This window comes from Leucoraja erinacea, chromosome 36, assembly GCF_028641065.1.
Source record: "Leucoraja erinacea ecotype New England chromosome 36, Leri_hhj_1, whole genome shotgun sequence".
Lineage (NCBI taxonomy): Eukaryota > Metazoa > Chordata > Chondrichthyes > Rajiformes > Rajidae > Leucoraja > Leucoraja erinaceus.
In genome coordinates, this window is record NC_073412.1 from 4,244,386 (window position 1) to 4,264,251 (window position 19,866).

General features: G+C 48.2%; 1 protein-coding gene across 1 annotated transcript in view; it reads left to right on the forward strand.

The window, feature by feature from the left end:
- Nucleotides 1–481: 481 nt before the first annotated feature.
- LOC129713459 (protein ERGIC-53-like) overlaps nt 482–19,866 on the forward strand; it is a 64,197-nt gene continuing 44,812 nt past the window's right edge. The window contains 10 exon segments of the mRNA XM_055662505.1: nt 482–1,000; nt 5,856–6,010; nt 7,083–7,107; nt 7,110–7,189; nt 9,552–9,613; nt 10,785–10,884; nt 12,339–12,462; nt 15,411–15,466; nt 17,699–17,828; nt 19,773–19,866. The exon segment at nt 19,773–19,866 is cut by the window's right edge and continues 106 nt beyond it. Of these exon segments, the coding sequence (XP_055518480.1) occupies nt 832–1,000; nt 5,856–6,010; nt 7,083–7,107; nt 7,110–7,189; nt 9,552–9,613; nt 10,785–10,884; nt 12,339–12,462; nt 15,411–15,466; nt 17,699–17,828; nt 19,773–19,866 (995 nt within the window). The 5' untranslated portion in view covers nt 482–831.

Below are 19,866 nucleotides of genomic sequence, written 5' to 3' on the forward strand. Positions count from 1 at the left end.
TTCGACACCTTTGTATCAGTTTAAGAATAAGGAGTAATCCATTTAGAATGGAGATGAGGAAACACTTTTTTTCTCACAGAGAGTGGTGAGTCTGTGGAATTCTCTGCCTCAGTGGTGGCCGGTTCTCTGGATGCTTTCAAGAGAGAGCTAGATAGGGCTCTTAAAGATAGCGGAGTCAGGGGAAATGGGGAGAAGGCAGGAACGGGGTACTGATTGGGGATGATCAGCCATGATCACATTGAATGGCGGTGCAGGCTCGAAGGGCCGAATGGCCTACTCCTGCACCTGTTGTCTATTGTCTATATTCAATTCTCCCAGCTCACCAGCATTGTGCCTTGTCTTTGGAAAGACAGGCTCGAAACTTTGGGAGTTTCAGAACTGAAACCCTTTTTGCAACTCTGCCTTCAGCTGCATTGATTGAATTCAACAGTTTGCAGACTGGTTTACTGCCACGTGTATCCAGGTAGAGTGAAAGGCTTTGGTTGCTTTTGCTGCTAACCAGTCAGCAGAAAGGCAATACATGATTACAACCCAGTCAGAGACCCTTGGTGGTATGTTCCAGGCACCCACCACTCACTGCTGTGTGTTGAAACAAAACCCTTCCCTGCAAATCTGCTTTAAACTTTCCCCCCCTCTGCCTGTTAGAGCAGTGCCTGTGTTTCAGCTGGCTGGGACCTGTGAACAACAAACACCACGTTGAGATAGGGACCTTATTGACCCAAGTAGAAGCTCTTTACCCAGGCGGCGACAGCCAATAGATAACTGCCTAGTGGCTCCTCTCTCTCGACGAGGGTTTCCCCGGACGCCGGCCGGCTCAGTGCAGGGTGAACGATGTTGGCTTTTGTTGTGTCTGCAGTGCCCTTAATCTGCTTGCTCGCCGCTCCCACCTCCGGCCAGAGAGCTGAGGGGCCGAGTCGCAGGTTCGAATACAAACACAGCTTCAAAGGACCGCACTTAGTCTTGAAGGACGGCTCCATTCCATTCTGGACCCACCACGGCAGTAAGTTTTAACCCCGTCTAATACTCAACGCTATCCCCAACCCCCTCTGCTTCTGTTTCCCAACTGACCCATTGCAAAACTAATCAACCTTTGGACATCTCTACATTGTTAGTTGTTAAGACTTGTATATTTCGCTGGCCCCGCGTAACACTGCAATCTGACGCGTGTTGCATTTTGGTGATATATTTCAAAAATGTCTTTGAATGTCCGGCTGTTGAAAGTTTGAACGGGTAAATAAAAGTGGAGATAGGTGTGTACATCACGTTTCCACCTTATTCTGGCTGGTCGTGGTCTACTATTGTGAAACGTCCCGTCCTTATCGGCTCTGGTAGATATATTCCGCGTGCGTTTAGTACACGTGTGGAGTTACAGCACTGATACAGCACGGTACAATACAGGGGCAAGACCTCCAGCCTGCTGTGCCCAACATTAGGGCAAGTTACCACAACCAGAGAGAGCAGTGCTGGACTACTCTCTCCCTATTGATCACCCTCGCACTATCCTTGATCGGACTTTGCTGGCTTTACCTTGCACTAAACGTACACACACACACATACATACATACACACACACACACACATATACACACACACACACACATATATATATATACACATATATATACATACACACACACACACACACACACACCATGTATATATATATATATACACACACACACATATATATATATACACACACACACACATATACACACACACACACACATATATATATATACACACACACACAAATATATATACACATATATATATACACACACACACATACTCAAAAAACAAACAATAATATTGCAATAATAATAACAGTATTGTAGTTAAGAGCTTATGAGGTTGTAGTGTTTAATATTTAAGAAGGAACTGTAGATGCTGGAAAAAAATCAAAAGTAGACAAAAAATGCTGGAGTAACTCAGTGGGTGAGGCAGCATTTATGGAGAGAAGGAATAGGTGGCATTTTGGGTCGAGGCCCTACTTCATTTAATAGCCCGATTATTAGTCAGTAAGTTTAGTTTAAGGATAGTGCAGAAACAGGCCCTTTGGCCCATCGAGTCCCGGCTGACTAGCGACTAATACTATCCTACACAAACTAGGGATAATTTTACAATTATACCAAGCCAATTAACCTACATCCTTGTATGTATTTGGAGTGTGCGAAGAAGCCGGAGTAGTTCTCAGGGAGAACGTTCAAACTCCACACAGACAGTACCTGTGGACAGGGTCGAACCTGTGTCTCTGGTGTTGTAAGGCAGTAACTCTAACGCTACACCACCCTGCCACTCCCCAGTAAAACATTGTCACTTCTTATGTACAAAACAGTGGTTGATTAATGGAGATACAAGAAACTGCAGATGCTGCAGAAAACACAAAGTGCTGGAGTAACTCAGCGGTTCAGGCAGAATCTCTGGAGGATGTGGGTAGATGCTGTTTAGTTACTTCAGGATGTTAACAATGTTAATGTTGAGAACTTTGTGTTTTAATAGTTGATTAACTGTGGTTTTCCATGCGAGGCTTGCAGTTCTATAGTACCTGTATAGCAATTTTTTATCACACAAGGAAGACACAAAGTGCTTTACAGCTCATAATGTAATGTGAACAAGATATGCTGGAAACACTCGGGTCAGGAAACATCTCACAGAGTCATAGAGCTGCGTTTAGTTTAGTTTAGAAATACAGCATGGAAACAAGGCCTTTGTCCCACTGTGCCAGCTCCGACCAGCGATCCCCGCACACTAACACTATCCTACACGCACTAGGGACAATTTACATTCACAAAAGCTACAAACCTCCACCTCTTTGGAGTGTGGGAGGAAACCGATGATCTCGGAGAAATCCCACGCGGTCACGAGGAGAACGTACAAACTCCGTACAGACAGCATACAAGTAGTCGGGATCGAACCCGGGTCTCTGGCGCTGTAAGGCAGCAACTCTACCGCTGTTCCACAATCCCTCTGCACTGTGGAACCAGAGCCATTGGCCCACCATGTCCATGCTGACCCATGCAGGCATAATAGGTGCGAGGTGAGGGGGGGGGGGGAAGTTTTTTTTACACAGAGTGGTGGGGCCCTGCAGCGCATTGCCAGGGGTGGTGGTGGAAGCAGATACGATCGTGCCGTTTAAAAGGCTTTTAAGGGCCGGTCCCACGAGCATGCGACTGCATGCGGCAAGCGCGACCTAACGTGGTCACTTGAGCCGTACGGCCTCGTGTGGCCGGTCCCACTTCGATCGCCAGAGCCGTATGGAGTTGTGCGGAGCTGGTCCCGACATCGCGCGGGGCTCCGAAAAACTGACCGTGTTCAAAAATTCCGCGCGGCAACGGCCTACCTCGACACCGTACGTCACACGCGAACTTCCCGCGGACTTCGCTCGAACTTCACGTCACTCACTCGACCTCCGCGCGGCCCCTACTTCTGGTTTGGTCACGCTTGCCGCATGCAGGTCGCATGCTTGTGGGACAGTGGAGGTGAAGGGAATGGAGGGATATGGAGCACGTACAGGCAGGCGAGAGCAGTTTAACTTGTCATTGTGTTCAACACAAACACTGTCGGATGAAGGGCCCGTTCCTCTGCTGTCGTGTTATACGTTCTGGGTTATTTTGTCCCATTTGGCCCGTAGCCATCTAAACCCGCACCTGTCCAAGCCATATATATCCAAGATGGACACAAAATGCTGGAGCAACTCAGCTGGACAGGCAGCATCTCTGACTGGAGATTCCTTCTCTCCAGAGATGCCGCCATCCCGTTGAGTTACTCCAGCATTTTGTGTCTATCTTTGGTGTAAACCAGCACCTGCAGTTCCTTCCTACACAGTCCATGTATCCTATCTATGTATCTTTCTGGAAAGAGAATAAGAGTTGACATTTCAGTTTGCAGACCCTTCATTGAAACTACATGTGGGCAAAGAATTTTAATTTTGTTGGTTCCTTCATTGGTGTAACTTCTGAGAACCTTCCTCCTCCTCCTCCTCCTCCTCATCACCACCATCATCATTGTTGAAAACATCAACAGGCACAGTGCCCCTGTCCCACTTAGGAAACCTGAACGGAAACCTCTGGAGACTTTGCAACCCACCCAAGGTTTCCGTGCGGTTCCCGGGGGTTTTTGTCAGTCTCCCTACCTGCTTCCACTACCTGCAACCTCCGGCAACCACCTGCAACCTCTGGGAACCGCACGGAAACCTTGGGTGGGGCGCAAAGTCTCCAGAGGTTTCCGTTCAGGTTTAACTAAGTGGGACAGGGGCATTACAATGCGATGTACGGCGGTGATCGCAACATCTACTGAAGTGTGTGGATGGCCGTTAGCTCGCTAGGAGCTCATCCGGCCTTTGTCAGGTCTTGTTTTCGGTCCTGCTGGGGGTCCACAGCCCCCCTCCTCACCTGGCAAACCAGGTGGGGGAGACGGTTTAGTCGCCAACTATCCGACCATTGAGCGGGTAGCACGGGGTTACATGGTACCCGTGTCGGGAGGAAAATGGAAGATTTGATTTCTCCAAAGTAATGTTTTTATGTAAGGGAGGGACAAGTGATTACAGACTTTAGATGGGCGACCTGTGATGAGATTAGAACCTGTCACGCTAATGCAATGTAGACAGGTCTGTGTAATCCTATAAACGTTGCCATGACAACATCTAAGTGCTATTTTAGTACGACATGCTGTAAAGAACTTTAGCTGGGATTAAAATAAATGATCCTCCACGTTTGATACATCAAAGTAACGAGTCATACAGCATGGAAACAGACCCTTCGGCCCAAATTGCCCCTGCCAGCCAAGATGCCCTATCTACAATAGTCCCCCGCCCACATTTGACCCATAGCCCTTTAAATTTTATCCTGGACATGTACTTGTCCAAATGTCTTTCAAGTGTTGTTATAGCAAAGCTGCCTAAAAGCTTGTTTAGGAAGGAACTGCAGATGCTGATTTACATCAAAGATAGACACAAAATGTTGGAGTAACTCTCTCTGGGGAGAAGGAATGGTTCGAGAGAAGGGTCTGGACCCAAAACGTCACCCATTCCTTCTCTCCATAGATGCTGCCCGCCTCGGTGAGTTACCCCAGCGTTTTGTGTCTTTCTTCAATTAGTTTTACAGTGACTATTGATCAACAGTTTTTGATTATGCTCATTGGGATGTGTGAGAGGTGCTGGGATGTGGTGGATCTGGTCCTGGGCTCACAGTGACCAGTGTTTATAAACAGTAGTCTCCTCATTTTCCTCTTGACTGGACTTCACACAGTTAAGGGCCTGTCCCACCTGGGCATCATTTGCGTGATCGACGCGCGATGGTTTGCGAGCAAATCATGCGCCAGCACGGCCGTCTGTGCGCGTGACGTCATTAGAATACCCTACTTCTCTATTCTGCCTCATGACCATCATGGAAGAACTACAACAGAGACTTCTGTTAGCAGCAGCCCTCATACTTACAGATCAGCCAGGCAGGAGTACAATGAGAAAGGCTAGCAAGAAACCCAGGATGAGGTCTGTGTGGACGAGGTTGGAGGTTACGTGACGCGTAAAAGGCGGGCATCGCATGTTTACGGACGTGGACGCACGGTGACGCAACCATGCCTCACCGCGCGATACAGCGTGCGACGCCAATGTGTCAGCAATACGTCACGCAGGTGACGTGCGAGGATTTCAGTACACGACAAAATCCTGGAGGGTCGCGCAATACCGCGTGCGATTCCACGCCTCACCATCCGCGTGTCACCCACGCGTCATGACACGTTGACCAATTTTCTGCATGGCGCGTAAATGAGGCGCCAATGACACCCAAGTGGGACAGGCCCTTCACCCCTTGCCCGTTCTTGTGTAACAACTTTAACCATTGATTATTTTTCAGATGCCCTCCCAAGATCTGACCAAGTCCGGATTGTACCTTCGATAAGAAGTCAAAGCGGTTCGGTTTGGACCAAGAACCGTGTCGCCTTTGTCAACTGGGAAATTGAAGTTGCTTTCCGGATCACAGGCAGAAACCGGATTGGTGCTGACGGGCTGGTGTGTACATGTTCAAGGTTTAACCACAACGCTGCCCGCATTAGTGGGTATTAGCTACAGGGAAAGGCTGGGCAGAATGTAGTTGGATTCTCTGAAACACAGGAGGTTATGGGGCCACCTCTTAGAAATATTGCATGTAAAATTTACCAGAGACATAGATAGTGTAGAGTAGACAGTCAGAATATTTTGGTAGACACAAATGCCGGACTAACTCAGCGGGACAGGCAGCATCCCTGGAGAGAAGGAATGGGTGACGTTTAGGGATGGGCCCCTTCTTCTGACTGAGAGTCAGGGGAGAGGAAGACATGGAAGGGTCGAGACCCTTCTTCATTCTTTAGAATGAACCTTTATCCCCACTGTGGAAAAACAAGAGGGAAAGGGGAGAGGGGCAAAGTTTAAAGGAGATATGCTGGAACGGGGTACAGATTTAGGATGATCAGCCACGATCATACTGAATGGCAGTGCTGACTCGAAGGGCCGGATGGCCTACTCCTGCACCTGTGTTCTGTGTTTCTAAGTGTCCTTGTTTGTTGAAATACGTGGTTCTTGGTTCTCCAAAATATTCCAAATGGAATTTAAACTGGAGGTGGTACCCCCATCTCCCCCCTCCCCCACACCTCTCTCCCCCCCCCCCCCTCTCTCCCTCCTCCCCTCTCCCTCTCCTCACCCCTCTCCCTCTCCTTACCCCTCTCTCCTCTCCTCCCCCTCCTCCTCCTCCTCCCATCCCCTCCCTCTCCCTCCCTCTTCCCCTCCCCCTCCCCCCCTACCCCTCTGACACCCCCTCCCTCTTCCACCACTCCCCTACCCCTCCCTCCCCACTCTTCCACTTCTCACTCACTTACCCTCTCCCTCTCCCTCCCCCCACCCTCCCCCTCCCCCTCCTCCTCCCACCCCCCACCCCCATTCCCTCTCTACCCCACCCCCTTCCCCTCTCTCCCTCCCCCCCTACCCCTCTGTCCCTCTCCCACCACTCCCCCTACCCCCCTACCCCTCCCTCCCTCCCCACTCCTCCACGTCTCTCCCCCCCCACCCCTCTGGATGTGAATGTGACTCGAGCCGTCTGCCGCTTCAGGCCGTGTGGTACAGCAAGGAGAGGGGCTGGCGGGACCGGTGTACGGAGCAGCCGACCAGTGGAACGGCGTTGGCGTCTTCTTCGATACGTTCGACAACGACGGCGGTGTAAGTATAACGGAGCGAGGCGTGAGCTTTACTGACTTTGTTTTTTGTAAAGTAACAAGGGGGGGAGATGTTGACTCCCCATGATCAAGGAAGCACAGCTGACTCTCTACATCCCCACAAGGCTACTCTGATTCATTATGCCTCCAAGGACTCCAATTGGTTTCCTTGGAGGCATAATGGTGGAGGGAGGACTTAAGCCAGAAAGGGTTTTTGGGAAGAAAGAGCTACTTTAAATTTAGTTGTATCTGGTTGGGTAACTACAGTTGGGTGGAGATTATTCCATGCTTTAATTGTGCGGGGGAAGAACGAATTGCTGTACACATCTGTCTTTGTAGCTGGGATCACAAATTGGATCGAATGCCCTCATCTGCTCCTAATTGGTTTGGTGTAGGTCTTGTAACCATATAACCATATAACAATTACAGCACGGAAACAGGCCATCTCGACCCTTCTAGTCTGTGCCGAACACATAATCCTCCCATGTCCCATATACCTGCGCTCAGACCATAACCTTCCATTCCCTTCCCGTCCATATAACTACCCAATTTATTTTTAAATGATAAAAACGAACCTGCCTCCACCACCTTCACTGGAAGCTCATTCCACACAGCTACCACTCTCTGAGTAAAGAAGTTCCCCCTCATGTTACCCCTAAACTTCAGTCCCTTAATTCTCAAGTCGTGTCCCCTTTGTAATCTGTGTCGAGCTGACCATTTAACATTTAACCAATTCCAATGGGAAAGGGTGCAGAGGAGATTTACGAGGATGTTGAGGTTCTAGGACTCGAGGGTCTGAGCTCCAGGGAGGGTGACTCAATACTCGAGATGGGGTCTCGCCAACATCTGATCCAACTCCAACATGACCTACCGACTTCAATACTCTGACTGATGAAAGCCAATGTGCCAAACGTTTTGACCACCCTATCTACTGTACCTGGGACCCTACCTTCAAGGAACCATGCACCTGCACTCCTAGATCCCTCTGCTCTACAACACTACCCAGAGCCCTACCATTCACTGTGTTGGTCCTGCCCATATTAGACTTCTCAAAATGCAACACCTCACATTTCTCTGTATTAAATTCCATCAACCATTCCTCAGCCCACCTGGCTAATCGATCCAGATCCTCCTGCAATTTTTCACCATCTTCACTGTCTACAAAATCACCCACTTTTGCCTCATCTGCAAACTTGCTAATCTTGTGGTGTATGTTCTCATCCAAATCATTGATGTAGGTAACAAACTGTAACAAGCCCAGCACTCAACCCTGAGGCACAGCAGTCTTAGTCACAGGACTCCTGTCCGAGAAGCCACCATCACTCTCTGCTTCCTTCCATGAAGCTAATTTTCTATCCATTCAGCTATCTCTCCTTGGATCCCATGAGATCTAACCTTCCAGAGCAGCCTGCCATGCAGAACCTTGTCGAATGCTTTTCTGAAGTGAATGTACATAGAAACATAGAAATTAGGTGCAGGAGTAGGCCATTCGGCCCTTCGAGCCTGCACCGCCATTCAATATGATCATGGCTGATCATCCAACTCAGTATCCCGTACCTGCCTTCTCTCCATACCCCCTGATCCCCTTAGCCACAAGGGCCACATCTACCTCCCTCTTAAATATAGCCAATGAACTGTGGCCTCAACTGCCCTCTGTGGCAGAGAGTTCCAGAGATTCACCACTCTCTGTGTGAAAAAGGTTCTTCGGTTTTAAAGGATTTCCCCCTTATCCTTAAGCTGTGACCCCTTGTCCTGGACTTCCCTAACATCGGGAACAATCTTCCTGCATCTAGCCTGTCCAACCCCTTAAGAATTTTGTAAGTTTCTATAAGATCCCCTCTCAATCTTCTAAATTCTAGAGAGTATAAACCAAGTCTATCCAGTCTTTCTTCATAAGACAGTCCTGACATCCAGGAATCAGTCTGGTGAACCGTCTCTGCACTCCCTCTATGGCAATAATGTCCTTCCTCAGATTTGGACACAACATCTACAGCTCTGCCCTCATCGACCATTTTGGTCACGTCTTCAGAAAAACTCGATCAGATTTGTGAGACATGACCTCCCACATACAAACCCATGCTGACTATCCCTAATCAGATGGGACATGTTGGCCGGTGTTTCCAGGGCCTGTTTCCACGCTGTACCACTCTATGACTCAATCCTTGGTTTCAGTCTAACCAGAGGTTCTAAACCAGCGGAAAATAGCCGAGTTGCCTCGGCAAATGTAAATCTCTCGATTTGTCGTTAATGAGGTCGTTTTCACAGATGCAACAGATGGTGTTTGTTGACCTTGGACCTTTGATGGATCCAGTGGATGAAAGGCGGCTGAACGCTAACCAACTTTTCTTTCTCCCGCTGGCTTCTAGAAAAACAACCCGATTGTGCTTGTGGCGGGAAATGACGGCCAGATGGCCTATGATCACATGACGTGAGTTGTCATTCATTTCGTCGTGTTACGTTTAATCGATTTAAGAAAAAGTAATTTTGCTCTTTGATGTCTTTGGCGATATTTTTTAAGAAATCGCGGACGATGACTATCAGAGCGTAGAAGTTGGGAGGTCGTGTTGCACTTGTATCAGACGGTGAGGCCACATTTAGTGGATTGTGTTCAGCTTTTCCCAGATGCTGTCAAGTTGGAAAGGGTGCAGAGAAGGTTTGTGAGGATTTTGCCAGGACTGGAGAGGTTGAGCAGGCCTGGAGTGCAGGGGTGTTTAAGAAGGAACTGCAGATGCTGGAAAATCGAAAAGTGCTGGAGAAACTCAGCGGGTGCAGCAGCATCTATGGAGCGAAGGAAATAGGCAACGTTTCGGGCCGAAACCCGGAAGGGTTTCGACCCGAAACGTTGCCTATTTCCTTCAGGGGGGGGGGGGGGGGGGAGAAGAAAGGAAAAAGGAGGAGGAGGAGCCCGAGGGCTGAGGTTGGAAGGGGAGGAGACAGCAAGGGCTAACAAAATTGGGAGAATTCAATGTTCATGCCACCAGGATGCAGACTCCCCAAGCGGAATATGAGGTGCTGTTCCTCCAATTTCCAGTGTTGCTCGCTCTCTCATCCTTCTGAACTCCAGAGTCTGTGTGAAGCTTACACGTTCTCCCCTGGGACCTCGTGGGTTTCCTCCGGGTGCTCTGATTCCCCCTCGCATCCCAAAGGCGTGTGGCTTTGAAGCCTAATTGACCTCTCTCTAAATTGCCTTGATTGTGTCGGGAGTGGATGAGCAAGTGGTGTAACATAGAACTACTGATTCAAACTGATGTTAGGTGCGGATTCAGTGGGCTGAAGGGCCTGTTTCCTTGCTGTTTCTTTCAATCAATCAATTAAATCAACTCGAAGATTGATACAAAAAGCTGGAGTAACTCAGCGAGTCAGACAGCATCTCCGGAGAGAAGGAATAGGTGACGTTTCGAGTCGAGGCCCCTCTTCCCGAAACATCGCCTGTTCCTTTTCTCCAGAGATGCTGTCTGACCCGCTGAGTTACTCCTGCTTTTTTGTGTCTACCTTCAGTTTAAACCAGCATCTGCAGTTCCTTCCTACACAATTGAACTAACTCGTCCATTTTCGAAGCAGTTGATAATAAAACACTCTGGTTTCAATCCTTTCTGCAGAGACGGTGCTAGCCAGGCTCAGGGGTGGTGTCTGCGCGATTATCGCAACAGCTATCAGGCCGTGCGCGTGAGGATACGGTACTACCAGAAGACACTGCAGGTACGCAACGCTGGATGGCCAACAAACTCTGACTCGCTATTCAACCTTAGTGCTACACCTCGAACTGATGCTCTCCCCTTTAGATCCGCCTCTATTTGGTTTTCGTTGAGTCCGCATGTCCTTCCCCTTCTCCCCAGTCTCTTGCTCATTCATTATAGAAATATTTTCTATGAAGATAGACTGGATGGACTCGGCTTGTACTCGCTAGAATTTAGAAGATTGAGGGGGGGCCTTATAGAAACGTACAAAATTCTTAAGGGGTTGGACAGGCTAGATGCAGGAAGAGTATTCCCGATGTTGGGGAGGTCCAGAACAAGGGGTCACACAGTTTAAGGATAAGGGGGAAATCTTTTAGGACCGAGATGAGGAAAACATTTTTCACACAGAGAGTGGTGAATCTGCGGAATTCTCTGCCACAGAAGGTAGTTGAGGCCACAGTTCATTGGCTATATTTAAGAGGGAGATAGATGTGGCCCTTGTGGCTAAAGGGATCAGGGGGTATGGAGAGAAGGCAGGGATGGGATACTGAGTTGGATGATCAGCCATGATCATATTGAATGGCGGTGCAGGCTCGAAGGGCCGAATGGCCTACTCCTGCACCTATTGTCTATGTTTCATGCAGACATGAGGGATATATAGCTTGACATCCAGGGTTTGGTATTGAGGTGATCGATACTGTTGGGCCCATCCAAGCCTCTATCTACTTCCTCGAAGATTTGGTAAATCGATGAACACTCTACCAAATCTCTGCAGGAGAGTATACATCAACATACCAAACAGTAAACAGTGGAGAGTTTATAGACTTGTTGCATTACGGCCTGGTTTGGCAACCTAAATCCTAATAGACAATAGACAATAGGTGCAGGAGTAGGCCATTCGGCCATTCGAGCCAGCACCGCCATTCAATGTGATCATGGCTGATCATCCACAATCAGTACCCCGTTCCTGCCTTCTCCCCATATACCCTGACTCTGCTATTTTTAAGAGCCCTATCTAGCTCTCTCTTGAAAGTATCCAGAGAACTGGCCCCCACTGTGGAATTCTCTGAGGCAGAGAATTCCACAGACTCGCAACTCTCTGTGAGAAAAAGTGTTTCCTCGTCTCCATTCTAAATGGCTTACCCCTTATTCTTAAACTGTGTGTGGCCCCTGGTTCTGGACTCCCCCAACATCGGGAACATGTTTCCTGCCTCTAGCGTGTCCAAACCCTGAGCAATCTTATATGTTTCAATGAGATTCCCCCTCATCCTTCTAAATTCCAGAGTGTACAAGCCCAGCCGCTCCATTCTCTCAGCATATGACAGTCCCGCCATCCCAGGAATTAACCTTGTAAACCTACGCTGCACTCCCTCATGTAGATGGGGCATGTTGGTCGGCGTGGGCAAGTTGGGCCGAAGATGCTGCTTCCACGCTGTACGACTCTGTGGTAATGCTCTGTGCCTTCCTCATCCACAGGTTTACATAAATCTGGGCAGGGCTGATGTCGATGAGAACTACGAGTTGTGTACTGAAGTCATGGACATGAACCTACCAATCGACGGGCACTTTGGAGTGTCGTCAGCCACAGGCGCAGTTGCTGGTGAGTGTCCCTCCGACCGTGTTGGTTTCCTTCCAAATCTCAAAGGCGTGTGGATTTGTAGGTTCACTCGACATAGAGTCATAGAGTGGAAACAGGCCCTTTGTCCCAACTTGTCCACACCAGCCAACATGTCCCAGCTACACTAGTCCCACCTGCCAGCATTTGGTCCATATCCCTCCAAACCTGCCCTGTCTATCCATGTACCTGTCGAACTGTTCCTTAAATGTTGGAATAGTCCCTGCCTCAACTATCTCCTCTGGCAGCTTGTTCCATACACCCACCACCCTTTGTGTGAAAAAAGTTACCCCTCAGATTTATGTAAAATCTTTTCTCCTTTCACATTAAACCTATGTCCTCTGGTCCTCAATTCAATATTCCCCCAGGTCCCTAGCGCTGTGAGGCTGCAGTTCTAATTAGCTGAATCGCAGTGCTAGCCTTTATTGAACAGAGTTCGATCCTAGGCTCAATATTGGGATAACTGACCAAAAACTTGGGCAAAGGGATAGATTTTGACGTTTTCTGGTCTGGACTCTCCCACTAGTAGAAACATCATAATTTCGATCAGACAGAAAGGTCTGAATTACAATAAAGGATCTATCTATCTATCTATCTATCTATCTATCCTCTCCACATGCCGTGGAGGCCACTGTTGCGCAGAGGTAGAGCCACTGCCTTACAGTGCCAGCTGCGCCGGAGACTCTGGTTCGATCCCGACTACGGGTGCTGTCTGTACGGAGTTTGCACGTTCTCCCCGTGACCTGCGTGGATTTTTGCCAAAATCTTCGGATTCCTCCCACACTCCAAAGACGTACAGGTCTGTAGGTTAATTGGTTTGGTAAACGTAAACAATTGTCCCCAGTGTGTGTGTAGGATGGTGTTAAGGTGCGGGGATCGCTGGTCGGTATGGACTCGATGGGCCGAAGGGCCTCTTTCCACGCTGTATCTCTAAACTAAACGAAAAACACGTCCACTCTATCCAGGCCTTTCACAGTTTTATTAGTGAAGGAAGGGAAACAGGTTGCTGAGGCGGTGAAAACCGGAGCCAATATCTGGTGGGCAACTTGAGGTAGGACAGGTCAGATCTGACCCGGACAGAAAACAAACCTGTTGAGTATTTCCAGAATGTTCCGCTTTTGGTGTGGCTTTGGTACCATCTAGTGGCAGTGTTAAGGCTGGACTTTGACTAACAAGTCTGAACCTTTATCCCAGGGTGGAACACTAGAGGGCATAGCTATAAAGTGAAAGGCAAAGACAGAGTGGATGTGGAGAGGATGTTTCCACTGGTGGGAGAGTCTAGGCTTAGAGGGCACAGTCTCAGAATGAGAGGGCGCTCATTCAGAAAGTAGGAACTTCTTTAGTCAGAGGGTAATTAAAGTGTGGGACTTATTGCTGTGGAGGCCAAGTCAGTGGATATTTTTAAGGCAGAGACAGACAAACTCTTGATTAGAACAGATGTCAAGGGTTATGGGGAGAAGGGAATGGGAAAATGGGATTAGGAGGCAGAGATCAGCCATGATTGAATGGCGGAGTGGACTCGATGGGCCGAATGGCCTAATTCTACTCCTATAACTTGTGAACTTGTGGAAACGAGAGGGGGAAAATTTAATGGAGTTTTTTTTTGCCCAGAGTGGTGGTGGCCTGGAACGCATCGCCAGGCATTGTGCTGGAGGCAGAACAGCTAGTGGCATTTAAGAGACTTTTAGATAGGCAAATGGAAGTGCAGAGAAGAGAGGGATATGGATCACAAGGTTTCCGTGCGGTTCCCGGAGGTTTTTGTCAGTCTCCCTACCTGCTTCCACTACCTGCAACCTCCGGGAACCGCACGGAAACCTTGGGTGGGGCGCAAAGTCTCCAGAGGTTTCCGTTCAGGTTTCCTAAGTGGGACAGGGGCATAAGGCAGCAACAGGGGCATAAGGCAGCAACTCTATTGCTGTTCCACCATGCTGCCCACCCAGAGCTAGGGAGTGCGGAAAGAGGACCTTCAGCCCAACTTGTCCATGCTAACCAAGTTACCGAACTGAACTAGTCCCACTTGCCCTTGTCTGACCGATATCCCTAACCCATAGAATGCTGAAGGTGCCATGGAAATGGAACTACCTCAATTACCAATGTGAAAAGTGCAACTGAATTCAAGTAACATCGAGCTGTAAAGCAGTTTTAGATGTTCAAGAAGGAACTGCAGATGCTCGAAAATCGAAGGTAGACAAAATTGCTGGAGAAACTCAGCGGATGAGGCAGCATCTATGGAGCGAAGGAAATAGGCAACGTTTCGGGACGAAACCCTTCGGGTTTCGACCCGAAACGTTACCTATTTCCTTTGTGTTTCGGCCCTGAAACGTTGCCTATTTCCTTCGCTCCATAGATGCTGCCGCACCCGCTGTGTCTCTCCAGCAATTTTGTCTACCTGCAGTTTTAGATGTGATCACTACTGAAGCTGGTGGATGCTGAGGTGGTGATTTTTTTTTTCCCAAATTAATTTTTTTTTTTTTTTTTGTGTTTTGTTAATTTTATTAGAAGTTAATACAGCACAAAACAGTACAGTGGAACCTAATTTTAGGTGCCAACTATGTAATACCGTAATCCATTCTATGTACAACCTCTAGTTTTATGTTATGAGAAGGAAGTAAGCAGGACAAGAAAAAGAAAACAATAGAAAGAGGAAAAAAAGTGGAAAAATAGATGGTAGAGAGTAGAAAAACGTGAAGTGTGTATATAAAAAATAAAAAAGGAAGAGAGAAAGTGGAAAGTAGAAATAGAAGAGAAGGCCCCTTAAAAGAGAAATTTTCAAATCTGTATTCGGAGATGTAGATCTATCCGCGTCATGAACTGAAATCAGCACTCCTTTACGGTACCGCTGCATCACATGATTCCAACCAAATTAAAAATTTTAAAAGCAAGCGAAATGTTGAGACATTAGTTGCAATAATAATGTGGTCCATGTTTTCCAGATGACCACGATGTCCTGTCATTCATCACCTTCAGCTTGACTGACCCGGGAACGCTGGTGAGTCAAGGGACGGAGGCTTTGGAAGCGAGCATTGGGCTAGTGTTAGTCATGCCACTAATCAATGTTGCCAAGTTGGTCTATGCAAGAAACTGGGGCATAAAAACATAGAAACATAGACAATAGGTGCAGGAGTAGAGGCCATTCGGCCCTTCGAGCCTGCACCGCCATTCAATATGATCATGGCTGATCATCCAACTCAGTATCCCATCCCTGCCTTCTCTTCATACCCCCTGATCCCTTTATCCACAAGGGCCACATCTAACTCCCTCTTAAATATAGCCAATGAACTGTGTGGCCTCAACTACCCTCTGCGGCAGAGAATTCCACAGATTCACCACTCTCTCTGTGCAAAAAATGTTTTTCTCATCTCGGTCCTAAAAGACTTCCCCCTTATCCTTAAACTGTGACCCCTAGTTCTGGACTTCCCCAACATCGGGAATAATCTTCTTGCATCTAGCCTGTCCAACCCCTTAAGAATTTTGTAATTTTCTGTAAGATCCCCCCCCTCAATCTTCTAAATTCTAGCGAGTACAAGCCGAGTCTATGCAGTCTTTCTTCATATGAAAGTCCTGACATCGCAGGAATCAGTCTGGTGAACCTTCTCTGTACTCCCTCTATGGCAAGAATGTCTTTGCAAGGCTTGTTTGTAAGTACGGAGATGGGAGGTAGTTCTATGGGGGTTTGAGTTGAGTTGAATATTGTGTAATTATCGAATACTTATAGGCCCAAGGTATGCGAATAGTCACCATGTAAAGGGCGCTGACAAGTTACAAATTACCCTGCGCCTGCTTCTCCTTTGTCTTCTCTCCCGCCTTCCTCACGGCATTTCCTCCAGGTCCACACTCCAGGTCCACCTTTGTTCTCCCCCCCCCTCCCTCTCCCCCTCCCGCACACCGAGTCCCGCTCCCTCCCCCCACATGGCAGTCTCAACACATCAGGTCCTCCTTTGTTCCCGGCAGCGGCAGGTGTAAGTGGGCTTGTCCCGAACTGGCTGCCTTTTCCGGGATTACGTCCGCGATCAGAGAGGGGTCCACGCGCTGCCCACGTGCGCCCTGGGGAATTTGTGGGACCGCTGGGCACCGCGGGGGGGGGGGGGGGGTGGAATGTTTCCTTGACAAGGACGAGGGCGAGGAAAATTAGTTTTACTTGGTGGGTTTTGTTCTGAATTAGTTGGTATAGTAAAATAGTACTTGTAAATATTTGAATAAATCTATTTTTTGTTTAAAAAATCCCAACAAAAAGGTTCCACCGACTGGGACACCTCCCATTCCCATCCTGCCTTCCGATGGAGCGTAGAGCACTTCCCTACTTTAGTTCCCTGGATGACTTGAGCTAAATAGCAAATATCACTCGAGAGGATTCCAGGGCATAAGATACACACAGTGGGTGGTGAATCTATGAAACTCTTTACCACAGAGGCTGTGGAGGCCAAGTCAGTGGGTATTTTTAAGGCAGAGATAGATAGATTCTTGATTAGTATGGGTGTCAGGGGTTATGGGGAGAAGGCAGGAGAATGGTATTGAGGAGGAGAGATAGATCAGCCATGATTGAATGGCGGAATAGACTTGATGGGCCGAATGGCCTAATTCTGCTCCTATCACTTGTGAATGTAAACTTAAGCTGCTTGGCCTGGCGATTTATCCAGCACTTGTAAACCAGCGTCTACAGTTCCTTGCATATCCTATTCTCTTCCGGAGATTCGGAGGCTGCAACTGCGGGTCTGGCGGACGGCGGCACCGGGAGCCCGCGGGTCCCTGGAGGGAGACCGCTTTTCAGGGCTTCCGCAACGGCGACTTCTCCCGCCCGAGTTGCGGGGTCGAAGAGCTCCTGGAGCGGGGCCTCACAGCACCGCCCCGCGCGGCTTGGAATGGCCGCGGGACTCTGCGAGCGCACGCCGGGGGCTCTAACACCAAGACCCGGTGTGCGACCTCGCACCACCCGGCGTGGCTTTAATGGATGCGGGACAATCGCCATCGCCAGCCGGGGGCTTTGACTTTGACTCTGACATCGTGGGGGGAGAGTGCAGTGGAGAGATAATTTTTTTGGCCTTCCATCACAGCGATGTGATGGATGTTTATGTAAATTATGTTGTGTCTTGCGGTCTATTTGTTTGTAATGTATGGCTGCAGAAACAGCATTTCGTTTGGACCTCAAGGGGTCCAAATGACAATTAAATTGAATCTTGAATCTTGAATCTTCCTTGCCCACTACCTGCCCTATCATGACCAGGCCACCTCGATCCAAGGCCAGGAGGCGCAAGGGGAGGATGAGTACCAGAAGGAATATGAACGTTTTGAGAAAGACTTGGAGAAGCGGAAGAACGAATTTCAGAAGCAACACCCTGAGCTGTCCACTCCAGGTAGGGTGCTGGACATTGAAGGGTCAGAGTATTCTATCATTGTCTTTGTCCACCTTGTCTAGGTGTCTCCTATACCAAGCCAAATAACCGGCGAACCTTTGTACGCCTTTGGAGTGTAGGAGGAAACTGAAGATCTCAGAGAAAACCCACGCAGGTTACAAACCCCTGTCGACTCGCGTTCGATTTCCTTATCGAGGGAGCAGACATTATCAGTGGTCTTTTTTAAAAACCTACGGGTGGCGTAACGGTTCAGTTGCTGCCTTACAGCGCCGGAGACCCGGGTTCGATCCTGACTACGGGCGCTGTCTGTACGGCGTTTGTACGTTCACCTCGTGACAAGCCTGGGTTTTCTCCGAGATCTTCGATTTCCTCCCGCACTCCAAAGACGTACAGGTTTGCAGATTAATTGGCTTGGTGTGAATGTAAAATTGTCCCTAGTGTGTGTGTAGGATAGTGTTAGTGTGCGGGGATCACAGGTCGGTATGGAAGGGCCTGTTTCCGCGCTGTATCTCTAAATTAAAACGAGACGAAACTATTGCTGTTTAAGATATTATTTGTTTAGTTTTCCAAATACAGCGTTGAAACGGGCCCTTCGGCCCACCTAGTCCATGCCAACCAATGATCACCCCATACACTAGCTCTATCCTACGCCCTAGGGATAATTTACCGAAGCCAATTAACCTGAAAACCCTCACGTCTTTGGGATGTGGAAGGAAACCGGAGCACCCAGAGGAAACCCACGCGGTCCCAGGGAAAATGTACTAACTTTGGACAGACAGCACCCGTAGTCAGGATCGAACCAAGGATCGAACTCTAGTATTTCGACAGACACCTGGTGGGGTGGTGAGGTCCAGTTCCTGATCATCTTAGGAATGAGGAAACTAATTTCTAGGGGGATGAGGGTTCTTCCAATTGCTGCAGGAATTCATGATAATCCTCTTGTATTCAAGGGTTTTACACATGAGGAAGTGTTGAAAGTCTCCACCAGGTAGAGAACTTTTTCTCCTTCTCTGGATCCTGCTTCCCTTGGGATAGATGGAAGAATTACCTTGCAAATTGTTTGCAGTGAATTGAGATTTGGGTGATTCATTTTGCAACCTATCTGATTGGAGTCCGGGCCTTTATCGGGGGGGGGAATGTGGTGACAAATATATTCTTTAACCACACTGTAGACCTTCTCGTGCTCCTAGAGTCATAGAGAGTCGTAGAGTGATACAGCGTGAAAATAGGCCCTTTGGCCCAACGCCCACACCGGCCAACATGTCCCAGCTACACTAGCCCCACCTGCCTGCGTTTGGTCCATATCCCTCCAAACCTATCCTATCCATGTACCGCGAGCATTGTCACTTTCATTTCACTGCACATCTCGTATGTGTATGTGACAAATAAACTTGACTTGACTTGACTTACCTGTCTAACAGTTTCTTAAAAGTTGGGGTAGTCCCTACCTCAACTACCTCCTCCGGCAGCTTGTTACATACACCCACCATCCTTTGTTACATACACCACCATCTTGAAATCCAGTGTTAAAACACATTTGTACTCCCTGGCTTTTGACCATGCCTGAGGCTTTGCTTCTGTTTGTGGTGTTTTTGATGTTTCTTTATTTTACATGTCTTTTCCTACTATTTCTTTTGATTGTTATTTTTGGTGTGTATTAACTTTTTTGTCAATGATTAGTGATGTACAGCACTTTGTTGCAGCTTTGTTTGTTTTTAAGGTGCTCTATAAATAAAATTATTATTATTATTATTATTATTTGTGTGAAAATGTTTCCCCTCAGTCCCCTATTAGATCTTTTCCCCTTCACCTTGTAACTATGTCCTCTGGTCCTCGATTCTCCTACTCTGGGCCAGAGATCCTGGGCATCTACCCGATCTATTCCTCATGATTTTAGACACAAATATATCTCCTGATTCCTCATTAACTCTTCATCTTTTTCAGATGAAGATGCGTTTGAGACTGAGAGCCAGCGGGAGTTGCAGATGGTACTCAGCGGGCAATCCATCGTTCGGGAAGAGCTGAGGAAGCTCCGAGA